This window comes from Telmatherina bonti, assembly GCF_933228915.1.
Source record: "Telmatherina bonti genome assembly, chromosome: 7".
In the NCBI taxonomy this organism is placed as follows: Eukaryota; Metazoa; Chordata; class Actinopteri; order Atheriniformes; family Telmatherinidae; genus Telmatherina; species Telmatherina bonti.
The window spans coordinates 9220866-9248207 of record NC_136625.1 but is presented as its reverse complement, the minus strand read 5'-3'; the positions used below and the strand labels follow the sequence as shown (position 1 = coordinate 9248207).

At 41.9% G+C, this 27342-nt stretch overlaps 1 protein-coding gene across 1 annotated transcript in view; it reads right to left on the bottom strand.

The window, feature by feature from the left end:
* LOC306758407 (receptor-type tyrosine-protein phosphatase N2-like) overlaps positions 1–27342 on the bottom strand; it is a gene marked incomplete at both ends in the record, with an annotated part of 265555 nt that overhangs the window by 156516 nt on the left and 81697 nt on the right. Inside the window, one exon of the mRNA XM_079243734.1 lies at positions 12772–12851. Coding sequence (XP_079099860.1) covers positions 12772–12851 — 80 coding nt within the window. The remainder of the gene's footprint in view (positions 1–12771; positions 12852–27342) is intronic.

The following is a 27342-nucleotide window of genomic DNA, read 5'->3' as shown; positions in this document are numbered from 1 at the left end:
GACGTAGATGCACGTGCAGGTGCGCCGCGTCGTAGATGCACGTGCAGGTGCGCGTCGTAGATGCACGTGCAGGTGCGCGTCGTAGATGCACGTGCAGGTGCGCGTCGTAGATGCACGTGCAGGTGCGCGACGTAGATGCACGTGTGTCGTAGATGCACGTGCAGGTGCGCATCGTAGATGCACGTGTGTCGTAGATGCACGTGCAGGTGCGCCGCGTCGTAGGTGCACGTGCAGGTGCGCCGCGTCGTAGATGCACGTGCAGGTGCGCCGCGTCGTAGATGCACGTGCAGGTGCGCATCGTAGATGCACGTGCAGGTGCGCCGCGTCGTAGACGCACGTGCAGGTGCGCGACGTAGATGCACGTGCAGGTGCGCGTCGTAGATGCATGTGTGTCGTAGATGCACGTGCAGGTGCGTGTCATAGATGCACGTGCAGGTGCGCGTCGTAGATGCACGTGTGTCGTAGATGCACGTGCAGGTGCGCATCGTAGATGCACGTGCAGGTGCGCCGCGTCGTAGACGCACGTGCAGGTGCGCGACGTAGATGCACGTGCAGGTGCGCGTCGTAGATGCATGTGTGTCGTAGATGCACGTGCAGGTGCGTGTCATAGATGCACGTGCAGGTGCGCGTCGTAGATGCACGTGTGTCGTAGATGCACGTGCAGGTGCGTGTCGTAGATGCACGTGCAGGTGCGTGTCGTAGATGCACGTGCAGGTGCGTGTCGTAGATGCACGTGCAGGTGCGTGTCGTAGATGCACATGCAGGTGCGTGTCGTAGATGCTTGTGCAGGTGCGCGTCGTAGATGCACGTGCAGGTGCGCTGTGTCGTAGATGCACGTGCAGGTGCGCATCGTAGATGCACGTGCAGGTGCGCCGCGTCGTAGATGCACGTGCAGGTGCGCCGCGTCGTAGATGCACGTGCAGGTGCGCATCGTAGATGCACGTGCAGGTGCGCCGCGTCGTAGATGCACGTGCAGGTGCGCCGCGTCGTAGACGCACGTGCAGGTGCGCGACGTAGACGCACGTGCAGGTGCGCGACGTAGATGCACGTGCAGGTGCGCGTCGTAGATGCATGTGTGTCGTAGATGCACGTGCAGGTGCGTGTCATAGATGCACATGCAGGTGCGCGTCGTAGATGCACGTGTGTCGTAGATGCACGTGTGTCGTAGATGCACGTGCAGGTGCGTGTCGTAGATGCACATGCAGGTGCGTGTCGTAGATGCTTGTGCAGGTGCGCGTCGTAGATGCACGTGTGTCGTAGATGCACATGCAGGTGCGCGTCGTAGATGCACGTGTGTCGTAGATGCACATGCAGGTGCGTGTCGTAGATGCACGTGTGTCGTAGATGCACATGCAGGTGCGTGTCGTAGATGCACGTGTGTCGTAGATGCACATGCAGGTGCGTGTCGTAGATGCACGTGCAGGTGCGCGTCGTAGATGCACGTGTGTCGTAGATGCACATGCAGGTGCGTGTCGTAGATGCACGTGCAGGTGCGCGTCGTAGATGCACGTGTGTCGTAGATGCACGTGTGTCGTAGATGCACGTGCAGGTGCGTGTCGTAGATGCACATGCAGGTGCGCGTCGTAGATGCACGTGTGTCGTAGATGCACGTGTGTCGTAGATGCACGTGCAGGTGCGTGTCGTAGATGCACATGCAGGTGCGCGGCAAATATGCACGTTCATGCCCGTAAACATGAAGACTTTTTTATTTATTTAATCACAATTAATTTGACCTTCTGATAATTTACTTTCTGATGTTTACTTTTCTAAAGATGGAAGCCAAAACATTTGGGTAACTAGTGCAGAGTTTTCTTCCACCTGGGAGGGGAGCAGTGGGGGAGAAAGCTGCTTTTTTTCCCACGTATGTAGTTTCTGTCTTCACACAAGGTTACAAGATTAGTGTTTGTTTACTTGTCTGATGGTTGAAAGTAGTGGACAGATCTGCATGAAATATTCACCAGCTGTGGGGCCTGAAACTCACTACGAACTGATTAATTCTTCATGTTGATCTGGTTCTGGACACGGTGGGTTTTTATTGGTGGAGATAATTAGTCTCAGACCAGTCTGGTTTGAACGTCCTGCTGAATCTCCCCGATGGACATGAAATTTTGGTGCAAATTGGAAGATTTTTTTATGTTTTTTTTTTTTTTTTTTTTTTCATAAAAGTTGCAAAGTATTTGCTGACTATTTTCCAAAAATATTTTCTGGATTTCTTGGCCTGTATCATCACATTTTCTCCAGGGTTTGTTCAAACTAAAGTACTTAGATTACTCTACATCTCCAATGTTCACACCTGGTAGCAGATCCGATGGCTTCAGCTTCCACAACACTAATATTTTAGTCACATTGAGATTGTTATTGCAACAATTACATAAATGAGAAATACGTCCATTCATTGGCATTTTTTCTGTGCAACTTTTATATCCAAAATAAAAGTGATAGATATTTCTAAGAAACTTCAACACGACTTTGTACAAGTACAATCTGCTCATATTTCTTAGAATATTTCTAGTTATCGACTCCACAGACTACATTATTTACTATATATAGCAAATGGTATAATAAAAGACTGCAAACGGTGTCAATTCCTGGCAAGATAAAACCTCAGCGTCTTCATGATAACGCCTTAATATTTCAGTAACTGTAATTTTGTGATAATATAGGTATTATATGTCACATCGTGTGGCAGAGAGGAAGCTGAAAACAGAGGAGAGTAAGAAAAAAAAAACAGCAAGATGAAAAATGGATAATTAGGAGCAGTCAGACAGACACTAATTAAATCTGAGGATATTAAGAAAATTATACGCAATGACTTCAGTCTCATCCATTGTAGTTTAAAAATGTATATTAAATTATTCAGCTTGAGCTCCAACCAGTTTTGGGGAGGTCCAGTCTTGTTCTTTTGTTCAGGCGGGATTTCAGCGTTAAAGGGACAGAAATGATGGGAAATACAGCAAGATTTAAAATTAGATGATAAATAAAAGATGAAGTCAAAGAGACACCTTGACACTACCTTGTCACTTTGAATGTAAAAGATGAAGCCATTATGGGTCCGTTCAGAGGTAAATGAGAAAGCAGTGTTGGTTTTTGTGTGTGTGTGTGTGGTGTGTGTGTGTGTGTGTGTGGTGTGTGTGTGTGTGTGTGTGACTGTGTGTGTGTGTGTGTGTGTATGGACAGGATGGTGCCCGTTTACAGAAACAGAACAGTCGCTGCTATGAAAAGCAGCAGCACAAATCATCATTAGAAAGTGTGAAAGCTGCAGCAGAGTTTAGCACTCCCACATCTCACGTACAGAAATGCACGAGCGCTGCCAACATAAGTCCTCTCCCTCTCCCCCTGCAGCAGGGGGAACGGCGGAGAAGTGATGCAAGCGTGAAGCCAGCTTTGCTACAAGGTGGCCATCTGGGCGAGGTCTGCCAACCCCGCCGTGAACGTCAGGAGCTGAGGCCAACTCGCAGAAATCCTGCCAGCTGCAGGAGTGGGAGTGGGGGAGGGGTTGGCGGTGCCAGCAGCCCAGTGCCAACGCTGGGGAAATCAGGCCGGCTGGTTGGCTGAATGACTGGCAGGGTGGCTGCAAGGTTGGCTGGGGGGGGATCACATTGCACCGCTGAGCAAACTCTAGCTCGGCACAACACCTGTGTCCCCCCCTCCTCCTCCTCCTCCTCCTCCTCCCCCCCCCCCCCCCCCCCCCCAGCCAAACCCTCCTCTTCGCTCAACGGCAGGACTCACAGATGCTTGCAAAGCTCCAGAGGACAGCACAAAGCTCCGCGCTCTCTCTGAAGTCAGACCAAAATAACCACAGGTGACTCTGGATCAGCGGAGGGCTGCACTGGCTTTTCAAGACCCAGATGAGGCATCTTGAAATTCACACGACGCCTCCAGCTCCATGACAACAACTGGCGAAAAACGCATCATTTCTCTCTCTCCCTGCTTCGTTCTCTTCTCTGGCAACAGGTGGGAGAAACTTTGACAATCGATAAGCCTTCGGCGTGAGATGAAAACTGATTAGCAGGTGAGCCGAAATGAAGTTAACCGAAATGGATTAGCCTGCTCCTGCAGGGCACGGGGAGACCGCTGGATGGATCCCAACACCAGAGCTGTTTCCAATGCAATCACGCAGCCAATCAATGGCAACAATTAAAGGAGTTCCACACAATGACTGCAATGACACAAAGTCAGTCAGCGGTGTTAATGATGACAGCGCCAGTGGACAGGGTATGAAATACGGCCATAAAACTATTCCTCTGCAACTGGTTCTGCAGGAATTGTGCGCCTCCATCACCAACAGCCAACGATGGACGGCCATGAGATGCAGCCGATGTCAAGACTGCAGCACAGAGTTGACAACTTCCCAGCATGCACTTTGCAGAGGAATGATTATGGTGATGAAGACGCCCTTTGAAAGGCAGCGTTAGGGAAGCACTCTGCAGCTCTGAGATATCTTCAAATTGTCTATAATCACAGGATTTGGGAGTGGATAGGCCAACAAAGTCACAGAAAGACATCTAGCAGTGCAGCAACGCACAATTTGAATGCATTACTTAGCCGTAATTACAGATACATTTCCACTTTGTTGTGACACGCAAACACATGCAGGGAAGTGGAGCGGCGAGAGGAAAGACTGCAGTCTGAGGACCTCGGGCCTGCACATCAATAACAGGACGAAGTGAGGTGGATGAAACACATTACTTTGACCTAAAGAGCCCGGTAATTACATTTGGCATTTTGACAAGTGTTTAGCTGCAGCGAAGGTCAGTTCTGTCAGCATACAAGATCTATGCTAATCCACTCAGATGGAAGAAAACGAGGAGACACCAAACTGGGGAGCCAGATGCAAAGCGATGCCTCAAGCCTCCTCTAAAGCACCTCAAAAGTCCAGGTATCTGATGTAGTTCTGGTCTGACCCTGAACGGATCCCCCTTCTGACTGAAAACCTGGTGAAAATTCTCACAGTGAAGTAAAACCATGCTGAGGCGTTGATGTGATGACACCTGCAAGCAGACCTGAGACGCTGTCTGCAGCCTGTCGCAGCATCTCCGGCGGCGGCATCACAATCCAACATCGTTTGCTTGGTTCCAATCATGCACACACGCTGTGCAAAAAGTAAGAAGAAAACATCTGTATGTAGAAAACTGAGACAGCGACGTGTGTTGTGTGTGTGTAGCAACGCGGTGAATGTGACTCCACTCAGATTCCATGTGTCAGTGCATCAGAATGACACGCAAGACTAAATAAGCCATAAACAAACATAACCAAAGTAAAATCATAATTTTAGGCTTTAATTAATGTCAATAAGGGGAAAGAAGGAGGCAAAGAGTAAATAAATTATGTTAAAGTCTTAAAAATAGAATTATTAAATTCTACTATTTTTCAAGACTCCAATAAACCTCAAGTTTTTAAGACAGAAGCCAATAATTTAGATGGACGTGATCACCATGGTAACCCAGAAGCTGGACGAGAGGTTAGTCGTTCCATCCAGGGGATTCTGCTGAGTACGGCTGATACGATGACAAACATCCCACATGACAACAACGCCGTCGTTAAAGTCCTCCGACAGCAGAATCAGCTTTTAATAAGCACAGAAAGCTAATTATGACCCAAACTGAACGGGTCGCCTGGGTCTCGCTTCACCTTCATCACCAAGATGATGAAATGCAGAAATCTCAAACAGGACAAAGGGGGGTCGTGTTTATTAGCCCACCCCAAGTCAGTGGCCTGGGTTCCAGTTTGCCATGGTGACAGACTCGTTGCTGATCATGGCAGCGAGTGCTGCGTTTATAAAGTTCATTTCACGCCAAAAACAACACAAAGTGCTTGATATGATCAGAACAAATCCTGCATGTTAAAATAAAAACAAGCCGCACAAATCAGAAGAAATAAAATGGGGGGAAAAAATGGTAAATGAATAGAAATAAACATCTGGCTTGATGCTGATGTGAGGAAAGAACATCTTGGGGATCCACCTACACTGAGATCCAGCCCCCCCATGGCCACAGAGCGAGCCACCACAGGATGATCACCATGGCAACAGCGCTGCAGGCCAAGCAGGCAGAGCCAATGGTGTCGCGGATCCCCAGGAGGAAAACAATGAAGTAAAATATGATTTTAAAAAAGTTCAAACAAAGGTCAAATACACCTGAAAACACAGAGTTTGACAGATAAATAAATTAATACAGAAAGAAATGGATAACTAAATAAATAAAAGTAATTCAATAAATGAAGATTGATGCGATGGACTGGCGAGCTGTCCAGGGTGGACCCCGCCTCTCGCTCCAGGAACCTTCATCGGACCAAGCCGTTTGGAAAATGAATGAATGAAAGATGGAAAAGATAAATCACGTATAGGCTAACCTAGAAATGTTGGTCTTGAGCAACTTTTTTAAAATAAATTCTGCTCATTTTCTCAATTTTCATGTTCCTATAAAACAATATGGATGTGCAAATCCCAATCCTGCATGTTAGACATGAGACGCTGCTTTAAAACGCGACAGCGGGGAGTTGTCACAGAGCATTTGTGTGACGAGATGGGAACGAGCGTTGGAAAATGTGAGAATTGCTGGAGTGTGTTGGGAAAAAAACGTGTTTTCAAACAGAAAAAAAACCTTCCAGCTCATTCTGCAGAGTTGCCTTCCTCACATTTTCTTTAGTGTCTCCAGGATCCCAGTTTACCTGCATCCAGAAGGTGCTTTCACACCTGGTAATGACTAAAACCACTAACCGGATGGAGAGAATAGCAATGTGTAGGACATTCTATGAATACAAATCAAGATTGGATAAAATATATATTATATAGATATATATTACATATATATTTCTTAACTTTCGTCTTCATAAATCATGCTGATTTAAGAGTTGCAGTAATTACTTCTACATTATATTATTACCAACTGGGCAACAGTAGGCCTGCGTGGTCATTTAGTCAAAATCCTGCATCAGCAGCAAACATCAAACCTTCTGAATTGATCCCAGAGATTAAACTACTTCTGACATGTTAGTTTCATTATTATTCATTATTGTAGAAAACAATATTAAGCGTTATTAGCGATCATCAATGTGACACCAGCAAGAAACTCTGCATTCATGACATAAAGCAACAGGAATAACAGACAAACTGGACTTTTATAGAAACAGTACTGGTCTGTTTGGGAACACTTTCCCATTGGATTTAATGGGAAAGTGTAAAAGATGTGATGCTGATTCTCTCCTGCTTTTTGTTGTTGGAGGAACATAAATGTCCAACCATGAATCACTACTAGTGTGTGGGAGCAGCAGTCATTCCTTATACTTTATAGACATAGTTTGTGTGACACGTTGAGTATTATTGTACAAAAACACTCATAATGTACATGAGTCATAGTAAAAGTGGGCAGGCATTGGAAAAACTAATTCTACCTCCTTTTACAGACCACAATGATGTAAAGAAAATGCTTATTAACATTTTTCTTCTCTTTTTCCATGTTGTTTTCCTACATTATGATACGAACAGCTTGGCACTGCTGACTGCTCGACATAAAAAGACGTTTCAACCATTAGCAAGGAGCAGCCGCTGGTTTGTGATGCGTGTTTTCGTTTAGAAGATGTAAAACCTGGAAGTAAACTGTTGGCTGGTTTAACTGGGGAGAGGTGGGGAGATGGGGGGAGAAAGGAAGAACAAAGCTCCAACCTGTGCCGGATCTGTCCTGACGCGCTCTACTCTCTGGAGAGGACAGCTTTTGGGCATGAGTCAGTAACCATCTTCACGCCGACGAGCATCATTAGCATGTTTTCAAAAACAACTGCTGGTGGCGTTAAAAAGCCGAAGTCAAACGAACAGACGGAGCAGGGATAAGGCCATCTCAGCTGCTCTCCTCCTGCTTTAAGTGCTAATTGAGCTGCCCGCTGTCTTGACCCTGACCCCCGGCCTATTCACGGGGTCCCGTTCTCACGGCCGTGACGCACCACTGGAAGTAGCCTCTGGGTCTTCCACCCACCCTCCATTGGACAATAAGGGTCACCACCTCGCTGCCCACCATCTTGACATCCACCCCCACGTTTGACAATGGCCCCCGGTGGCCCCGGAGCCTCCTACAATGGGCAGACGCACGTGACAGGAGCGGTAACGTGGCTTCTTAAAATGCAACACAGAGTCTGGCTGCTAAGGTTGCATTAATCGTCCTTTTGGCTCCTGAGGGCCGAGGTCAGAATCTATCCGGTGTAAGAGGCAGAGAGACGACCGGGTTTTAATCAGCTGCAGTCAGAACCGGTCTCTGGGTTAGACCAGGGAAACCGACCCAGCGGAACCGATGGATGGGTCACAGAACGTGTCGCTGATTACATGCAGTTCAGGTAAATGTAGTCTGTTCACATGCATCAGAATAACATCCCAAAAGTCAAAATATCCGAAATGGGACTGGTGATAAATATGTAACATGTTTCATACATTAATCAGATTAATCTGAACAATTATACCATCAGATGGGGAAATATATATATATATATATATATATATATATATATATATATATATATATGAAATATGCAATGAAACATAATATTAAACCAAAATAAACTTTATATCTTGAATTTATTCATAAATATATAATATAATATAATATAATATAAAATAATAGGCAAAAAATGTCTGCATTCAATAATATGTTTTTTGATCTTTTAATATAAATTAGATACATGATAACTGAACTAACTGGTAATACACTATTTGTTATAGGTTTGGGGACACCTTCCTATTGGATTAAATGGAAAAGTGTTAATATATCAAGGGTGCAGTACTAAACTTCAATTTCAACTCAGATTTTTTTAAATACATAAAATTAAACATCTGAATTATTCATGCAATTTGACAAATATATAATTTAGTTTAAATTTTAATATTGGAGCAATGATACACGCCATCACCCGAACCACATCTATCCTGTTTCCTTTCATTAAACATCGACACATTTTTAGGACAAGTCGAGCAATAATCGTGGAAGTAAAGGTGTGTAACGTATAATTAAATCCTCAGAATATGAGATAAGAACAAACATTAATCTTTGACGTGTTAAAAACTGCTAATAAAGTGAAACTGAAATTATATCTGGATAAGAAATATATTCTTGTTTTAATTTACTCACATAGACCAGGAAAAAAAAAAAGAAATCTTGTCCCAAAAAACACACAAAAAAAAAAAAATAAAAACAGTTTTTCATTAAATATGTTGAAATTTGGTCGTATTTACATTTTTACGTGTAAATTGTGCGCCTGTGTCACCAGGGTAAATTTTCAGACTCAATATATTCAAACTTTGTGATATTTTGACGTCTTCCCGGTCTCATCCATTTGTCCCACTGGCTTAGTCATGATTTCCTTCAGCTGGATGAGACGTGTGTGGTGTAATACCCCCCCCCACACACACACACACACACACACACACACACACACACACACACACACACACCTGTGTGTTCAGGCCTTGAGCAGAAACCATGCCGACAGACCGTTACTCCTCCGTGTCACTCCCTCTCTGCCACACGGTGACCGATTTGATGTCAGACCGCATCAAATAAACCTGAATAACTTTTAAACGCGGGTTTGTGTCAGAAGAGACGGACGTCCACTTTCTTCTCCGCGCCGCTGACTGACTGTAAATGATGATGAAACGACATCGTTACAACGGCCGTGTAAAGCTTAATGTCTCAGAAAAGCTCCATAAACCCGGCTGGACGGGGGGGTGGATTGATATTCTAGTTGAACATGACAAACGACACTTTAAAGGTGTCCCGCCCACACTGTTGCACTTCAGCTGAGAGGACGCTGCATTTCATCTCCAGCACGTTCTGTCAAATGTTGGCATTAATGGCAATCGAGGTTCATCCGTGACCCCGCCGAGCCAGCCGGAGCGGCGGGCAGGAAATGAGAGCGCCAACAATAGCACTTAAAAACAGGAGAGAGGCGGTTGCATAATCAGCACAGAAAGTGTGTGTGTGTGTGTGTGTGTGTGTGTGTGTGAGGGTGTGTGTGTGTGTGTGTGTGTGTGTGTGAGGGGGTGAAAGAGAAATTGAGAGTGTGTTGGAGGAGGTGGGGTTGCAATTATCAACCGGGGATGGAAAAAAAAATAAAATAAAAAATAGACAGCGAGCTACTTGTTATTTAAGTTATTTTGACAGGCTCAATTTCGCAGTGCAGGTGAAATGGAGTTGCAGTGTGTGTGTGTGTGTGTGTGTGCGTGTGTGTGTGTGTGAATTAGAAATTATCAGGAAAGTCTCCTCTCTCTGGACTGACAGCTTGGCTAATGGCAACATTCCTCCCTTCTTTATTCCACTTCATCAACACCTTCGTCTCATTACCGAGAGCCACGCTGCGGCCTCGTGCGTGTGCAAACACACACGCAAACACACCTACCTGCACGGCCGTTCCAGCTGGAACACAGTGGAAGGATCGTTACGGAGTCCGTCAACACGCTACACAGCAGCCTGAGCTGATTCAGAGGATCTCTAACAGAATCACCGACGTCTTCTTCAGAGACGAAGGTGTCGATGAGCGAGCGGAAGTCTGCTGAGTCATCACTTTCATAGAGCGCATAAATTTCCCTCATCGTGATTAAGATGCTTTCTGAAAGCCGGGTGTCGCGCAGAGCTTCGCCTCTTCTCTTAAAACAAACAAAACTTGGTTCACCTGCGCACACACACACACACACACACACACACACACACACACACGGTTTGCCGGGTTTGTTATGGCTTATGCAAGTGTCTGAAATGCCAACATGATGTACAGATGCTGAAATCCAACAGAGTGTAAACAGACTCAGTAGAACGTCCAAACAGCCTCGTCTGGAAGGATTTCTTCATCAGAACTGACCTGAATTTTACTGTCAAACCTTTTATCCATTAGTTGCTTTTGTTTTGGTCATAAACCAGCTTGGGGAGGTGGAATCGCTGCTAAACTGATGTCAAAAAGCAGAATCTTTTAATTAAATTGGAAAAACTTTAAGTTTGAGTTTTTGGATTTGTGGCATTTCAGGTGTATTACCATGGCGATGTTCTGAAGGCATGAGGTGACACAAAAGTTGTTGCCGTGTCGGTGAAGTTTAACAAAACTTCCCTCAGAGTTGGTTTAGCAGGAAAACCAGACATGATCTGATTGTAATTTCCGGGCTGTGAGCGTTTAGGTTTCATGCAATCAGGCTGCGATGTGAGTGATCCGGCTGAACACACCGAGCCGTCGCAGGTTAACGGCGTTACGTCGTCATGAAGCTTCTCAGTGTTGGTGTTGTTGCTGAGATGCTTTTATAAATGAAAAACTCTCCTGTCAGAGTTTTTCAAGAGAAAAACTCTGACATTCCGGTTTAGATTTTTCTTGAAGGTCAACGGGACACCACGGAAAGATTTCTTGCCATTTCAGGTGATTGGGGGAGAAAAAAGCCCCCCCACCTACATAACAGAGCTTAAAAAACATTAAAGATGCTTCTTTAAACATAGAAATTATAAATTAACTTTACTGCCCACAAAATTAAAAAACAAGTATGAAATTATTATTATTTTAACCCTTTAAACACCACTTTGGCCACCTCATCACTATTTTTTATGGAAAAACTACAAAAGAAATGTCTTAAAATACAAGTTGTGGCAGGTTCGGATCTAAATACATGCTTTTCCTCTCATGCTTAGTAAATTTAACATGCATTTTCCATTTCACTCAGTCTAATCCAGCGTTCCTGGGAAGCTGCAGCTTCCAGACATTATCAGGTGTAAATTACAACTAATGCCCTCAAGTATGTATTATATAGGATGTATGTATTTTCTTCTGTTCATACCATCATGTTATGAAATTGGAATTTAAAGGTTTAAAGTACTTTGAATAATCACATATGTTTTATTTCGGACAAAAGGTGACTGAAAACAAATTAACTAAAATTAATCTGATGTTTTAACTGCAGATTTTGGGAGGTTTTTTTTTTATTCCCTTTATTTCTCTAATGACCCAAAAGGAAATTATAAACAGGAGAAGAAAAAAACACAGAAAAAACTTAAAATGCATCAAAGTCTACTTCTCTGCTTTTTTCAAAAACATATAAATGATAAAATTAAAATAAAAATGAAAAATAAATAAGCAACCACCCAAAATGTATCTTGTTTTTTTAAACAGTGACATCATGTCATCAAACCAACATTTAAAGGATTTTAAACAATTACATTAAATATTTGGCAGTTTTTGTTTAGGCTGAAGTTGACTTAAGAATAAAAAAAAGAGGAAAAAGTGTAAATCTGCAGTTTCTTATAAAAGTTTTTAGGAGATTGATTTTTGTTCTCTAAGATACCAAAAGTCTAATAAACTAAAACACCCTTTCCATTGCTTTCCAACGTGCTGTTTTTGTATTGTTTGATAACAGATGTCAAACATATTTACACAATTCGATGACTTAAAACTGTATGTTTGATTCTTTTCCAACCACAAAGTGTCTTTTTTCTGCATGCAAAGAACACCAGTCCAACGGATGTCCAAGTTAGAATATGATGAAAATATGATGTTTGCTTCAAAATGAGCCAAAACTGATTCATTTACAGTCAAACTGAATGTAAAGACTAAGCCGGCCATAAAGTGGATGGGATGCCAAGAACAGGCAGTAGCTGACAAAAAAGCCACAAATAATTCACTGATGTCATAAGTTTAAAAAAAAAAAAAAAAAAGCAGCTTCCTGGGAGCCCCAGGTGCAGCAGCAAGCCGATAGAAATGGCTTTTATTCTCTTCTGTCAGACTACAGACAACGTTATGCAGCCAAGGAGAACCTACCTGCCACGTTGGCCACATCTGCAGTGCTGACGTTCTGCTTGTTGGGGCTCACTTTGAAGGTCACGGCCGGACCCACCACCCTGTGAAGCACGCACACACACACACACACACACACACACACACACACACACACACACACACACACACACACACACACACACATTTAAAAGCTTCAGAAAAGCATGCTTAGAATTTATGGCTCGGCATTGTTTTTCAGAGAAGGGGGGGGGGGGGGGGGGGGTAAAGGAGTTGTGCTCATTAAAGCTCGGCCATACGTTGCACTTCAGGGACAAAAAAAACAAAAAACAAACGGTAACCGGTGGCGATCCTTTAGGCTGTTGCAATCCCCATTACCACTGAGAGATAACCTCTTGAATCTCAATGTAATGTGCCTGCAAGCATTTAAGCATGCAAGGAAATGAGGTTAAAGGGGGGGGGGGGGGGGGGGGTTCATGTTGAGAGGATCTCCGTTATCAAGAAAAAGACGCTCAAATATGCGTTTCTCAGATGCAGGAACTCGTCTCGGGAAGTTTAGCTGATTACACGTTTGCATTTGGAACCACTGTGACTAGAATACATATTGAGCGAATGAAACGGGGGTGGAGAAGAAAACGGATGGAAAGAATAGCTTTTTAGAGTCTTTTGTCATGTGCGCCTCAGTGTTCATTCAGGATTTTTTGGTAATAACGCAGCTTGAAGTGAGGCGCTGAGCGGGAGACGGAGAGAAGCTGGGTGGTCAGAGTGGAAGCAGAGTCTCCCAGTGTGATTAGCTTTTTGTTTTTCCTGCAGCAATTCAGCCTGAAGGCGCAGCTGGAAGATACATTAGCCAGGCTCCCTCCAGGACGCATTGTGCGGCGCTAGAAGAAGTCGCTGCTACTGTAACAACACTGTTATAAAATATGGTGACATCATTAATGCAGCAGGTCGCTTCCGAACGTTGATGGCAGAAAGGGGCGAAAAAAAAACGGTCCAAATGTGTTCAGAGTGGTTTCACGTTGATGGATTTAAATGTTTTCACTGCGGAACTGAGTGCATTTTGCAGGCGGTGAGGTCAGCCTCTTTATTCGAACAATTCAGGTAAAAGGATCAGAAAAATAATTAACAGGGAATTCACAAAATAAAGTTGTTTTTTTTTTCCTTTCATAAAACCCACCGAATGTTTGACTCGTTTACTGCTGTAGCTTTCTGTACACAATCTTCATTCAAGTCTTATTAAAGTCATGTGATGCAACATAAAACAGTTCATTTCTTTTTCTTTTAACCCTTTAAAGATCAAACTAAAGAAACAATAAGGAGAACGTTTGTTTTCTTTTATTTTATCTGATGTCTTGATTTAGCCCTTAGAACAAACAAAAAAATTAAATATTTTTTTTATATTTGCTAATAAGTAATTAAATACAGAAAAATCTAAATAACGTATTTATTTACAGTTTGCGTTTCAAACAGTGCACGTTTCCTGGTACGCCGATTACACTGGTGCACACAGTAGAACTTGGCTGATAGATTAGCAGCTTTGGCGACAAATAAAAGGGTAAGTGGCGCCAAATCCAGCGACTTGTTCTGGTGTTATTGCAGACTTTTGGTGCGTTTTACACTTTTCAATAGGCTGCAGGTCCAGCTACAGGCCACGCCCCCATCCAACAACACCCGCCACGGGCTCGGCCCTCACGCAGCATCCAGATCCAAGCTGCAGTCCGAGCACGAGGCGATCACTTAACTTTATATATAAAGCACTTTAAAACAACCACGGTTGAAAAAAGTGCTGCACATAATAGGCTAAAGAAACAAGAGAATATAACTCTTAAAACATAAATAATCAAATAATTGGTCATGCTTCTAAAATAGTTAAACAATTGTAAGAATAAGAGATTAAAACAAAAACTAAATAATTAGTCAATAAAACCAACGAACGAGAAGTCGAGTCTCACTGGGCAGAAAGCCAGGGATTAAAAATAGGTTTTAAGATAAGTTTTAAACACGGACAGTGAGGAGCTTGTCTAATGCACCTCTGCTGCACGACCAGACTGAAATAATCTAGCAAAGTTGCCTCTGAATGATCCGCCATGACATACAGTCAGATATTAATGTAGGAAGTTAAAAGTACTGTAACATGTTAATCAGAGAACAGCTGGAGCTGTTAGTGGATGTAAAATAAACCTTTAGGTTTGGGATATTTTACATTTATATAACAGTTTGAATTAAAATGCATTCATTCATTCATTTTCTGAACCGCTTCATCCAATTCAGGGTCGCGGGGAAGCTGGAGCCTATCCCAGCTGGCTTTGGGAGACAGGCAGGGTACACCCTGGACAGCCCGCCAGTCCATCGCAGGGAATTAAAATGCAGTTAAATGCATTTTTCCACACATTGCCAGAGCTTAAGTTTACCATATCGTTGTCCATGTCCATTATTTGACTTGATCCTCCACTAAATTCCATCTGAAATAACAAAAATATTGTTTTTTGTGCCTGATATAGTCACATGATTAAAATATGATTAATCAAAATTAATTAATCACAAACTCTGTACTTAGACTATTTTGTTTTAATCAAAACCCAACCCATATTATTCACCATGTAAGTAGAATAAAGACAGGTAACGGATTCCGTACTACAGCAAAGGTTTTACCCTGAAACGATGCAGAAAGTTTCAGAAACTGTATCAAACATCCTGAAAGGTTTAACACACTTTGTTTTCTTACCAGTAACAATAAACTCAGCAGGGTTTCACAGCAGCCAAACATCTTTTCCCAAACGTTGGGTTTGCTTTTCAACACCTCTGGAAAGTTTGCCTGACATTCCCAGCCATGCAACTTCTTTATTCATTAACTGTTATTGTGGGGTTTTAATTGGGTTTCCTGGGTCCTGAGGCCAGTATATCAAAGAAAAAACATGGTCAACGTGGCTCATATTCAGCAGCAGGAACGTTACACATTCCCAGCATTTAAGGTGCAATAACAAACTAATTAGACAGAGTCAAATTAATGATCCACAAGGGGGAAATATAATGAAGCCAAGACTTGAAGAAAAGTAGAAAATACTTTTCCTGGTCTTCTTGTTCTAAACTACAGTGTTTTGCTGCAAATGTAATAGAAAAATAAATAATTAAAAAAAAAACTAATATTTAGATTTGGTGTTTCAGAGAAGAAAAAAACAAAAACAAAAACAAGCTGGTTTCTGCCAAACGCAACAAATCATTTTCCCCCATCATAATTTCTCCTGTGAGCGATGCAGCATGCAGTGATTCATCAGGTGGCAAAGTCTCTGTGTGTCATGCAAACAGGGAAAATCACTCACATGGAGAAGATCATATGTGCATGTGTTGTGCTACTCAGGAAAGCTCCGGCACAAAGACGCCACATCCACATGGAACTATGTAAATACCTTCACCAGGGGGTCACTGCATCTTCAGCTGCTCATTTTATCACCCCGAAAAGTTGAAACTCCATCATTCACTGTATCGTAATGAACGTTTTCTTGTAGTTTTGCCCAGAAATGATGTTTTATGTCCTGAACTGAAATGATTAATCCTAAAATCTCAATATGCGTTATAAATTAGAATACTTTGAGTAAAAACAACACAATGTGTGTATTTACTGGGGACAATGACAACACCTGTGCAGACTGAGTCCTGCTAAAAAACCTGAAAAACTCTTTCTTCTCACTGTTAGTGGACTATAAGTGGAAGTTTAAATGACAGATTGGTTATTTAAAGTGGAACTATTATGTGCATTTCAGGCTAATTTATTTTTATTTCTGAGACCAGAAGAGCTGGGATTGATCGAGTTATTGTCTCAAATCACTTTATTTACTTCAGACCGACCCTCTCCGTAGGCTGTCAGATCAGCCTGCGGGCAAAACGAGTGGATTGAGACTCTTCCGCATTAAGCCCCGCCTCCCGCCACTGCACTACATCGGAAGCGCGCACCGCACCTGCTTTCGCATCATTCTAACATCTCATAAACAGAAGGATTAGGCTCATATGAACTCAATAAAAAAAAAAAAACAAACTACAATGTCAACACATAGCATCCAGCCCTACATGTTGGAACCTGAATCAGACCTTGAAAACGAAGTGGAAAACAGCAACCCACAGCAACGAATGCAGCAGGATGTCTCTCTTTGGTAAACTCACCAGCCATCGTTGGAAATAACTTTATCCCACGTTTTCCACCCATCTGATGTATTTGTACATGCCCTTGTTAACCAGGAGAAGGTAACCAATCACCGAACCTTATCCCCCGGGACGTCACAAGGATTTCCACGTAGAAAAAACTCTCTAAAGCGACGTGTTTTTCGTCGCCATGGAAACCGAACAGAGAGAGTGCTGGAACTCAAACTCAAACATGCGTTTAGGTGATAAAAAACAGTGCCGTTCACATGTCTGATGAGGATTCAACACTGTAACACTGTAGAAAGCTCAGAAAACTCCAAATACCATCATAGCACCCCTTTAAGTGATTTAAATGAACATAAACGTGTGATTGGTGGAAAGCGTGGAGGAAGCATGCTAAAGCATGTCATAGTTGGTATAAAATGTAAAACGAGACAATATAGTTGCTTAAACATGCTTAAAAGGTGTTGAGCTAGTTCACTGAACTGTGATGTTTCCTGGTTGGTCTAAAAATCATCTGTAACGTTGAAGGATTGTATTCATAACGTGAAGAAAGGCAAACTTCAGCTATTAATTTCAATCATTCTAAACAGGCTTCTGGATCACCAGATGAGGACCTTGTTTTTTGACACTTTGGCCTTTATCCTTGAAAGGCGGCTTTTCTGGATGCCACAATTTAAACAATTCGTCGACTTAAACTGAAGAAGGAAAAGGAGAAAAAGTCAAATTGGACTCATTTAGTGAGAAGTGGAGCTGCAGTGATGGAGAGCTCAGGATCACCATCTGTCTCAGTTTTACAATATTCTACTAGATGCACTAGATGATGAATAAATACACACAATTTTAACTACTCGACTAAAACCCTGTGTTGACCGGTCATTAAACCTGTTAACATCAACTGGAGTGCAATGGGAAAGTGACACCGGTCTGAACACCAATCACACCAATAACTTTGCATAGATGGGTTTAAATCTGCCCCAGCTCAACTTGGCTACAGTGTAAACAAAAAACAAGGGTCCAAGCTAATTCTCCCCGAGGATGCAGCAGTCAGGGCAACAAAAAGTTCACCATTTCACTACAAAAACACACAACTACTGACCACACAACTAAAACTACTAATAACTACTAATGACTGACACAAAACTACTGAAAAAGCAAGAAATGGGATTTTTTTTTTCCCCCTGCAACTGAAACAAACTGGAAATGTATTCTCCATCTCCCCATATAAAGCTAATGTCTGCAGCTCAGCCAAAAGTTAAAAACTGCTCTGTAAATTGTCAGAAATATGGTTAAGAACACAGCATAATGCCATGTTTTCATGTTGGAGACTGACACATCACTCCGACGCTTGATTAAAACAGGTTTACACATGGAAAAGGCTTCAGCAGGCTTATTTTAGTGTGTTTATCTGTTTATGTTTAAAGTAAAAGAAATAAAATAAAATAAATAAAAATCTGGACACAATAAACCTGGCATGAAAACTGCATAAGTCTCACACTCCTCACATTAAATGCTACCGCAGTGTGAATGTGGAAAAAAAGAATTACTTTTTTTGTAAACATTTATAGCGACTCGTGCCTCAGTTTTGGTACAAGCACAAGAGTTTCGCTATCAGGGAGGAATTTATTTTTTGTACATCTTCATGTTTATCAACATTTCCATCGTGGACATGCAGGGTTGGAGCGTCCCAGCGCTCTCGGCACAGCCATCTTTCTTACACTGACCGCTGTTGTATAAATATTCCATTCAGTACATTTTAAGATATTCAGACAATACAGTTTTAATGCCTGTGTTAACGTACTGAAACAGCCCTGAGCTGCTGCAACAAGGTGTGCAGCGGTTTATTTCAGACTCACTGGAGTTTCTCAGCCAGAAAATTAGCTAGATATTTCCTATTGCTTTCCTGGATTGTAAAGCTACATGGTATACATTACAACTCAAAAGCCTGAACGCACTTTCCTCCTGATTTAACGGAAAAGTCTGTTGAAAGTTTCAGCTAACGCTGTTAGCGTTTGGCTAGTTTACAGTCCAGATCTTCCCAACAAATAAACATCTGCTCAAAAAATATTGGTCAACTATAGCAGCGTATCCATTACATGTTTTCACAAAATAAAAGCGATATTTGTACATTTAGATAAAAACAATGTGATTTGCATGTGTTTCCATGGAATAGCGTTTAGCACATTAGCCTCAAGTCTCGTAAAATAAAAGGAACGACATTTTATAAAAATTGTGGCTTATGCAAGGTCGCTATGGAGCGTTGTTTGGGTGTTTTCTATTTGCTGTAGAGATTTTGCTATGGCTTTTCTCCCTCTTTTTCTTTTCTAAAACTAAAATTTGCTGTTTGTTCCACACTGCGCCATCTTTACCAGAAATGAACTGGTGGCATGACCCCCTAAGTCATGTCCAGGGACACATATATGCAAAAAAAAAAAAAGTGTTTCCATGAAACTTTTGTGATACATTAGAGCGTCAGAACGTTTTTGCGATATTTGAGACTTTTTTCAAAATGTAGGTGTTTCCATTCGCACTTTTTCATTGCAACATTTAGTTTTTGAGCAATTCTAGGTGGAACTGAAATGCACCAAGTGTTATTCTAAGCATTGTTCTGCTTCTAAATCATGTCTTACATACCCAAAACCACCACTGAGTCAAAAACACAATGTTCCCATTTTCCAGCAGACTTTTTACCAATCCAGAAACTTTATGCTTCAAGCAAATCATAACACTTTAAAAGGAGATCATCACAAATTATCCAGGGATTAAAATGAGTTCAAGGTCATTTTCCTTTCCCACTGAGTAGCCATCCTATCCTTCTGTTGGATGACTCCTCACCCAGTGAAGCCAAGGAAACGTTTCACACTGTAGGCCAATTCCAATCTTTTAACCCTAAGCAACTCGTATCGGATCCTTTAATCACTGTCTGAATGACACAGATCTAATTTTCTTCTTTTTCTTTTTTTTAAATCTGACTCAGGCCACTTTACCAGGCGGTCCTAAATCAGGTCTGACCTCAGAGTGAACGCTCATGCAGACACAGAAACCAGACAAACATCAAGAAACCTTCAAATATGTGCTGCGGGGTTCTCTTTTCCTTTTTCACTGTAAAAGAAAATGCATCACTTATATATGAAGTAATAAAGATGAGTAATGCAACCAAAAGAGGGGCAGGTCGGGTTGGGGGTTAGACATTAACGGGTCAGGTCCAGGTTTCACTTGGAGACATCCACAGAAAACGCGCTCGTTTTGGTAATCATCCTATCGGCTTCAGGCGGGTGTGAGTAGGTAAAACTGAACCTGTGCAACACCTGGCTCTGTACTAAACTAATAAACCTCTGCACAAAATACTATTGTTAACATTTGTGCTCTGCTTTTTTCTCAGTTTCCCAAGTTTGTCGGTTCCGATTGTACAAGCATCCTTATTTATCCTTAAACACGAAGCAGTGTGTGAGGCGTCGTGTTATCCTGTGTGCATGCATGTCACTTCGGAACCACGTACCATTCACACTTCAGGTCGCACTGAAATGATTAATGTGCAGTTTGAACTAGCAGTTTGAACAAAGATTAAGGTAAATGGCAAAGACTTGTTACTGGTTTTGTTCATGCATTCCTCCATGCGTCATCGATTTGGTGCTCCTGATGATTCTCTTCTTTGTTTTCTTACAGAAGCCATAGAAGGTTTTCCTTTAGGTTGCTTTAAAGTTCTAGTTCTGTTCTGGTTGACAGCTGTTTCCTTTGTCTACCCTTCATCGTTTTTCTCCTCTCAAGGTGCACCTTTCTTCTCCTGAGATGCAGTTCATGATAACCAGACTGTAAGAACCTCTTACAAAGCTGTTTTTAAGCCACACGTCAAAAAATTAATCTTTGCAGTCAGTTTCCTTTATTATAAATCTACTATTATCCTCTTTTCTGCATGCAGGTGATTCTTTTTTCCTCATTTAAGTCATTTGTTTTATCTTAATTCATAAAACTGATGCTCACTTTAACCTTTTTTGGCAGTGTCTAAAATTGAATTTTATTTAATTAGTGTATTTGTGTAGAAAAAACAGGAAAAAATAGTTTTATTTTATATATATATATATATATATATATATATATATATATATATATATATACACACATATATAGTCAAAAAGACTACATCTTATAAAAAAGATGCACTTTTAAGGTGATTAACAGGCAAAGCTACACAGTAGATTACATGCAGTGCTCCCAGCTCTGCCCCCATCGCTCTCATGTCCATCCAGTTCAGGCCCACTCTCTCCTCCTTGTGGTGGATTTTTGATACGACCCCTCAGCTCAGACAGACATTACATCACCTCAGTACTCTTGTTTCAACAAACAAAACAAAACAAAAAAACCTTTAGTCTACACTCAGTGACGGTTATGCAACAACCATCATTATTCGACAGCCGGCTACAGTCAAAGGCTGCGAAACCACCCACATCAACGCATCCCTGCCGCCCGCCGCGCTGTCCTCAACCACTACCAGGCCACGGCTGCAGCTAAAACACATTTCCAGGGCCATTTCTGCTGAAAGCGCTCACCGTCAGTATTATCTAATCAGTATCGAATTGTTCTAAATGAAATGTAAGGGTGTGAGTCACTCTCCAGGTTTGTTTTGTGTCCTGGCACAGTGTGTAGGCTCTGTTTTATGATTCATACGCAGCCCTAGTGGAAGTTTTGCTGCAGGCCTGCTGAACTGCTGCTGCTGCTGCTCTCCGGATGTAGTCTCCAGAGAAAAGTGGTTGGGATGGGAAGCTTAGCAGTCTTGTCGGCGGCTGAGGTTGAACAGGTCGCTAACTACTTTGTTCAGGGATACTTCTGTAGCTGTAATATGCTAATCCACTGATACTGTATGAAGGTGAGGGTTCAGGTGGGCCTGTGGTGATGCTGCCTGGTAAATGGATGAAGGGGAGTTTGTGAGATAAAATGCATGGGAGGGAAATAAGGGGGGTGTACAATGTGGGATGAATATATAAAGTCCTATCAGCATAGTCAGTGGAACGACATCTTCCACCCCAAGGGTCTTTTGAAGGTTTTGGCTTGAAAATACAATTGCATATTTCTCTGTGATTATAAACTCTACATACACTCACATTAAAGCTAACACTTGTGGGATTTTATCTGAATTGAAATCATCACCACAGATGCTACTATATTAAAGAAATTGAAATGGAACATGAGAAAACTTTTATATATTTTATATATTTTTTCTTGCCTGAATATTTTTTGCATTTCAAAGTATATAAAAACTTTTTAAATTGCTCCTGTAGACAAAAAAAAAAACCAAAAAAAAAAACAGAAAACCATGCTTCAACATGTGGACAGTACCTGTGCAAAGTTTCATGCAGCTGAAGCAAAGCACAACAAAGAGATGGCCAGGCCTTTTTCAGTTTGGCATCGTTTGGCAGAATTTGGCACAGTTTAGCATTATGTTTGAAAATTTTGATTTATTTAAGTATTGAAAGGCAGAAATGATCCAACTTCATTTGCAGGTCTGAAAAAAGTTGGTTTCTGAATCTTCTTTCAAGGAATAATTCAAATATCTATCACTCTATTTATATAAAACCATAAAGAACTATGATGTTTGACTTATGACAAGAAACATGTTTACTAGAAAACACTATTTATAGAAGAACAAAAGAGAACTACGTTTGTGGTAAACATTTTGTGTGATGACAAACAGAACATATTTATTCAGCTATATACCGTTCACATTCAGCATCCCAGTTTCCCCAGCCGGCCTGCAGGAGGCCTCTGTGTCAGATGTGAATTCTTGCACACGCAACGCGATCCCAGTATCTTATAAACAATTTCCAGGACTGTTTCCAGAGTGCAGGATGTCTTCTGGAGTTGTATAACACACAAGTTGTATATTGTGTGTTAGCTTTATGCCAGGCTATAACTTTGGCTGTGATTGGCCGATCAGTATGACCGACCCCACATCATAATTCTGTGATAGGTTAAAATCACAGTGATGTCATCATGTTTACTTCAACGTGACCAATCAACACCGGCAAAGCTGGAAATGTTTGTGGCGCAGATTTGACTGGCACCTGCCTGGTAAATGATGTTACCGGGCAGGAAATGGTGATTTTGAACGGCTAACTACTTCCAAAGCTAAATGTGGAACGTACCTGTTTACTAAATACAGTTTTTTTTGTCTGTGGATTAACTTTTTGGAGGCAAAACAGCAAAGGTAAAACAGAATACGTAATGATGCTTTTCAAATGTAATGGATAAATTCAGCCATCTTTTGACTCTGGTTGAGTGAATCTTGGTCATAGCGAGATGAAACTGGTATGCTTGGGGAACCTGTGGGATGTGTGCTTTCAGTAGACGTGTTTGTTCATTTCCATGACGCTGGGTGGACTCTAGGGTCCATTATATTTGTTTACGTATTTCTGCCATAGACTGTATATAAAAAGATGGACGAAGCCTCTGTGACGTCACCCATAGGTTTCTGAAGAGCTGAACTGAAGCTCGGTGGGCGGTTCCATCGCCATCTTGGCAGAGGCATGCGTGTTGTCTAACCCGGAAAATACAAATATGGGCAAAGAGGTGGAGCTGAGCGGGGGGCTGTGAGCGTCATGGTGGATGATTGACATTGAGCGAACTCCGAACTTTCTGTAGCTAAGAGCTAACCGAGCTAACCCTGAGATAACAGGAGCTAACCAGCCAACGGAGGTAAGCGGGCTAAAGCTAAGTCACTTTGCTAACCGTCTTAAAACCGCGGTTGTTCTACATTCTTCTGACTTGAAGCAGTAGATTGGGTACCTGTCAATCAAAAGGACACACCCCTAAATATGCTGAACTTCAAGATTAAATTATTTTTAAACAGGCGAGTTTGAAAAAATATCACTCCCCCCACAGTTGTCATGAAGGTAAACCTGACCTAAAAATCGAAAATGGACTTTTGAACCAGATTGTAAACATGTTTATTTCTGCTGTAAACATGTTAATTTCTGCTGTGAAGTTGGGATTTTTAACATGGGAGTCTATGGGGATTTGCTCTGTTTTGCAGCCCCTAGTGGATGAGGGGGGAACTGCAGTTTTATGCACTTCTCCATAGGATTCACTTTTAACCGCTGGAGGCTCCATCCATCTTTCATATACGGTCTATGATTTCTGTGGACTTTCTTTACTTGGTGTTTTAATTGTTTATTGTCCGGTCTGTGTTTGGTGGTTATGGTAATGAGTTTTATGAGCTTTTAGCTAAGAGTGGGGACTTTTGGATACCACTCATCTTTTGTATTAATTGTACAAAGTTACACTCATAAAAATGTGATGTTTACTCCTGCAGTCCCCGGTACCGGGGACTTAGGGTGGAACAGGTTTTAACAGCTCATCAAACTTTTAAACTGTCAGATGCTTGTGGTTTAATTTCTCTCCTTTGCAAATATATCTGTCATGTGATAACTGGTTTGTCTTGGGTAAAATTGAGTGTGTGAAAGAGAAAAACATCATTGTAACTACTCTGAGGCAAAATCCTCCATTTTCAAACAAAATCATCTCTATTTTAGACATTGTTGGCACTTAAAATGGCAACATGTTTCATACTTCCCATCCTATTATAAAACCTTTTACTGCTAAAACTATTTCAATGGATGGATAACAAAAATGGAAAACACAAATACTGACTTGATGTGAGCAGGTTAAGCTGGTGCAGTGTCTCATTATTGGATATTTAGACTCAGAGTTGCTCCAGTCAGACACATGAGGACTTTGAGCATTTGACAAAAATGAGGGGCAATTATTGTGTCCTGGAAGACAAAACAGCAGCTAATCTATATTCTTTTACAGCTTTGTAGCACTCAGATAAACAATATGCAGGTGAAAACCTACAGTCTTGTTTGATAAGGAAACCTTTAAGGCGGATTTCTCTTTCTTTTTCATCTAGAGGCACAAAAACCACATCAGAGGAGTAAAAGTGAGTGAGTGAGTCAATAATTTAGCAGGAAAAAAAATCAGTTCCGTCTTTGCTGAGTTCGGTCTTGTGTTGCATTCATTTCAGTCAGGAAATGTCTGACTTGTTAATCTGTATTTATCTTAGTATAAAATGTTTAAACACCAAGCATGACAGATTGAATTCAGGTGGATATGAAAGGGCAGCAGGGTGGTTGGTGTTCGGCAGGCGTCACGTTGGAAGGTTTCTGGTTCGAATTTTCACTACTCTAATTTCTCCCTGAGTGATATCTGCCTCTCTGTGTTGGCCCTGTGATGGACTGGTGACCCGACCAGTAGCTACTGGGATGTACTCCAGACCCCCACAACCGTGAAAATTGCTTAAGATGTAGAAGTATTGTGCAAAGAACTAAAACCATTATTTTTCATGTAAAAAAAATGCAAATTTTGACAAAAAAAACAAAAAAAAAATCCCTGTAAACTAAATACTTTACAAGTCAAGCTGAACATCAGTATTGGATATGAACGTTTTCACTCGATCACGAGCTTCTGTGAAATGATCTTTCGGATAGTTTCTCTGGCTTCTTAAAGCTCTTCTGCTGTTTGTCTCGTTTCTGTCCAGATGATCCCACCGCTGTAATAATGTAGTCCGATCACACCCCCAGCAGACCAGCTGATATGGATTTTCAGTCCATTTCTTCTGTAATTTCACTCAACTCAGTCTTTTCTTTTTAGCTTCCCTTCCTGAGGAACAGCTTTTCTTCCAGAGAGCATTTCCAATGAGCTGTTCAGCCAGCAGCAGATTGATCAATTAAAAAGTACAGGTGAATCTCTCAGATCCAGAATCAGGTCTTTACTGGATTTCTTAGATACGATCAGAAACAAACCTGACATGTTTCTTTTCCCTCCACAGTTAACAGCTGTTTGGAAATCCTATCAATATTCATGGAAAAGTATCTTTGCATCAATAAACTGTTAAATTTAGAGATTCAGCTGAAGAAGGAGACGTGGCAATTGTCTCGGAGCCTTTTGGGTTCTTGAAATCCTTTTAAAAAAAAAAGAGAAAATGGAGCTGGATCTTATTCTGGGTGACAGCTTGTTGGTAACAAACAGCCTACAGATATTATTTAAGGTGTGTGTGGCCAACACACTGGTTCATCTGCTGAGCGCGGCGTCTCTGCTTGAATGATTCATAGGTCAGTCTAAAGAAGCTTAAATGAGAGAAAATGCTTCTAAAAATGGTCATGTATAAGCAATGCTATGGAAATGAGCTAAAAAGCTGCCAATCTACAAACAGAAACTTGGGAAGACCTTCAGAAAGCCTGGAAAGCAGCTGCTCGACACCATTTACAACATCTGGCTGCAAATATAAGCAGCTGAGAGGTGGATTAAGACTTTTATAGAGTACGGTTGTGTGAAATATGATGTAAAAAGTGGACTTTACCAGGTAAAAGAGAAGCAGGGAGGTAAAAGCCACAGGTAGTCTGGGTAAATCAGGACGTGTCAGTCTCAGACCTTCGTCTCTGAGCTTAATCATTCTGCTGAAGGTGACTGCTGCTGCCACAGTGATGAAAAGCCGGACGGCCTTGAAAAATAAGCGTGGCGCCTCTGACAAATTGTCAAGGCGGCTCCCCCTGCTGGGCTTTTACTGTGCTCGCAACAAAAGAGACCCCCGACTTTCTCCTCCTCTCTCTGCAACCATATCTCCAGTGTCACTCTCTCGCTTTCTCTGCCTCCAATCCATCACCCTCCCCTGTGTGTGGCTCCAGCCTTTCATTCCCAGGACAGAAGAACAAAGACAAAAGGTGCATTAGAACAGGAGAACAGCGCGGGCCACCCAGGATGCAATACAGCAGCCGAGCGGCGCGGCGAGAAGCCGAACGAACAACAGTGCCGGGCAGCTGGGGGGGGGGTGCAGGGCATGTAATGTGTGTGTGCTGAGCATGAAGGTATGTGTGTGCAAATAGCACAACATTCTGCAACCCAACCCTCACCTGTAACACACAACTACAAGAATGCCGACAACTAAATGCTAAAAGTTTCAGCTCGCTGCAGACGCACCAAACATCCACATTTAGAGGACAAACACATGAATCAATACGTCATAATTCCATCAAACTGAGCTGAAATAACAAGATAACAGAGAAATAATCCAAACTGATCCTGCACAGATCTCCATAATCACAATTTCATAAACGCCCGAAAGTTTAAATCTGCGCAGAATTTTATCAACCAGCAACAAAAGGTACAAAATAAGCCAACGATCTGGATTCTTTCCACCCACCAGGGCTCAGAACTGGGTGTCAGGACATCAGAGAGCGCTTTTCCTCGGGTTTAAAGGTCCAATTATGCTGTCAGGTAGTAAATGATGCAGAGACAGACATGAACTAAATAGTTGGGAAGCTTCTGATTGTGAAAGAAAAACTCACAAAAGTCTGAAATGACTTGAAATTCAAAGTAGTGACAAATAAAACTTTACTGAAATCTATCAATAAAATCTGATATTACTTTGAATTAATCTTCAACAAAATGATTAAAAACAAAAAATAG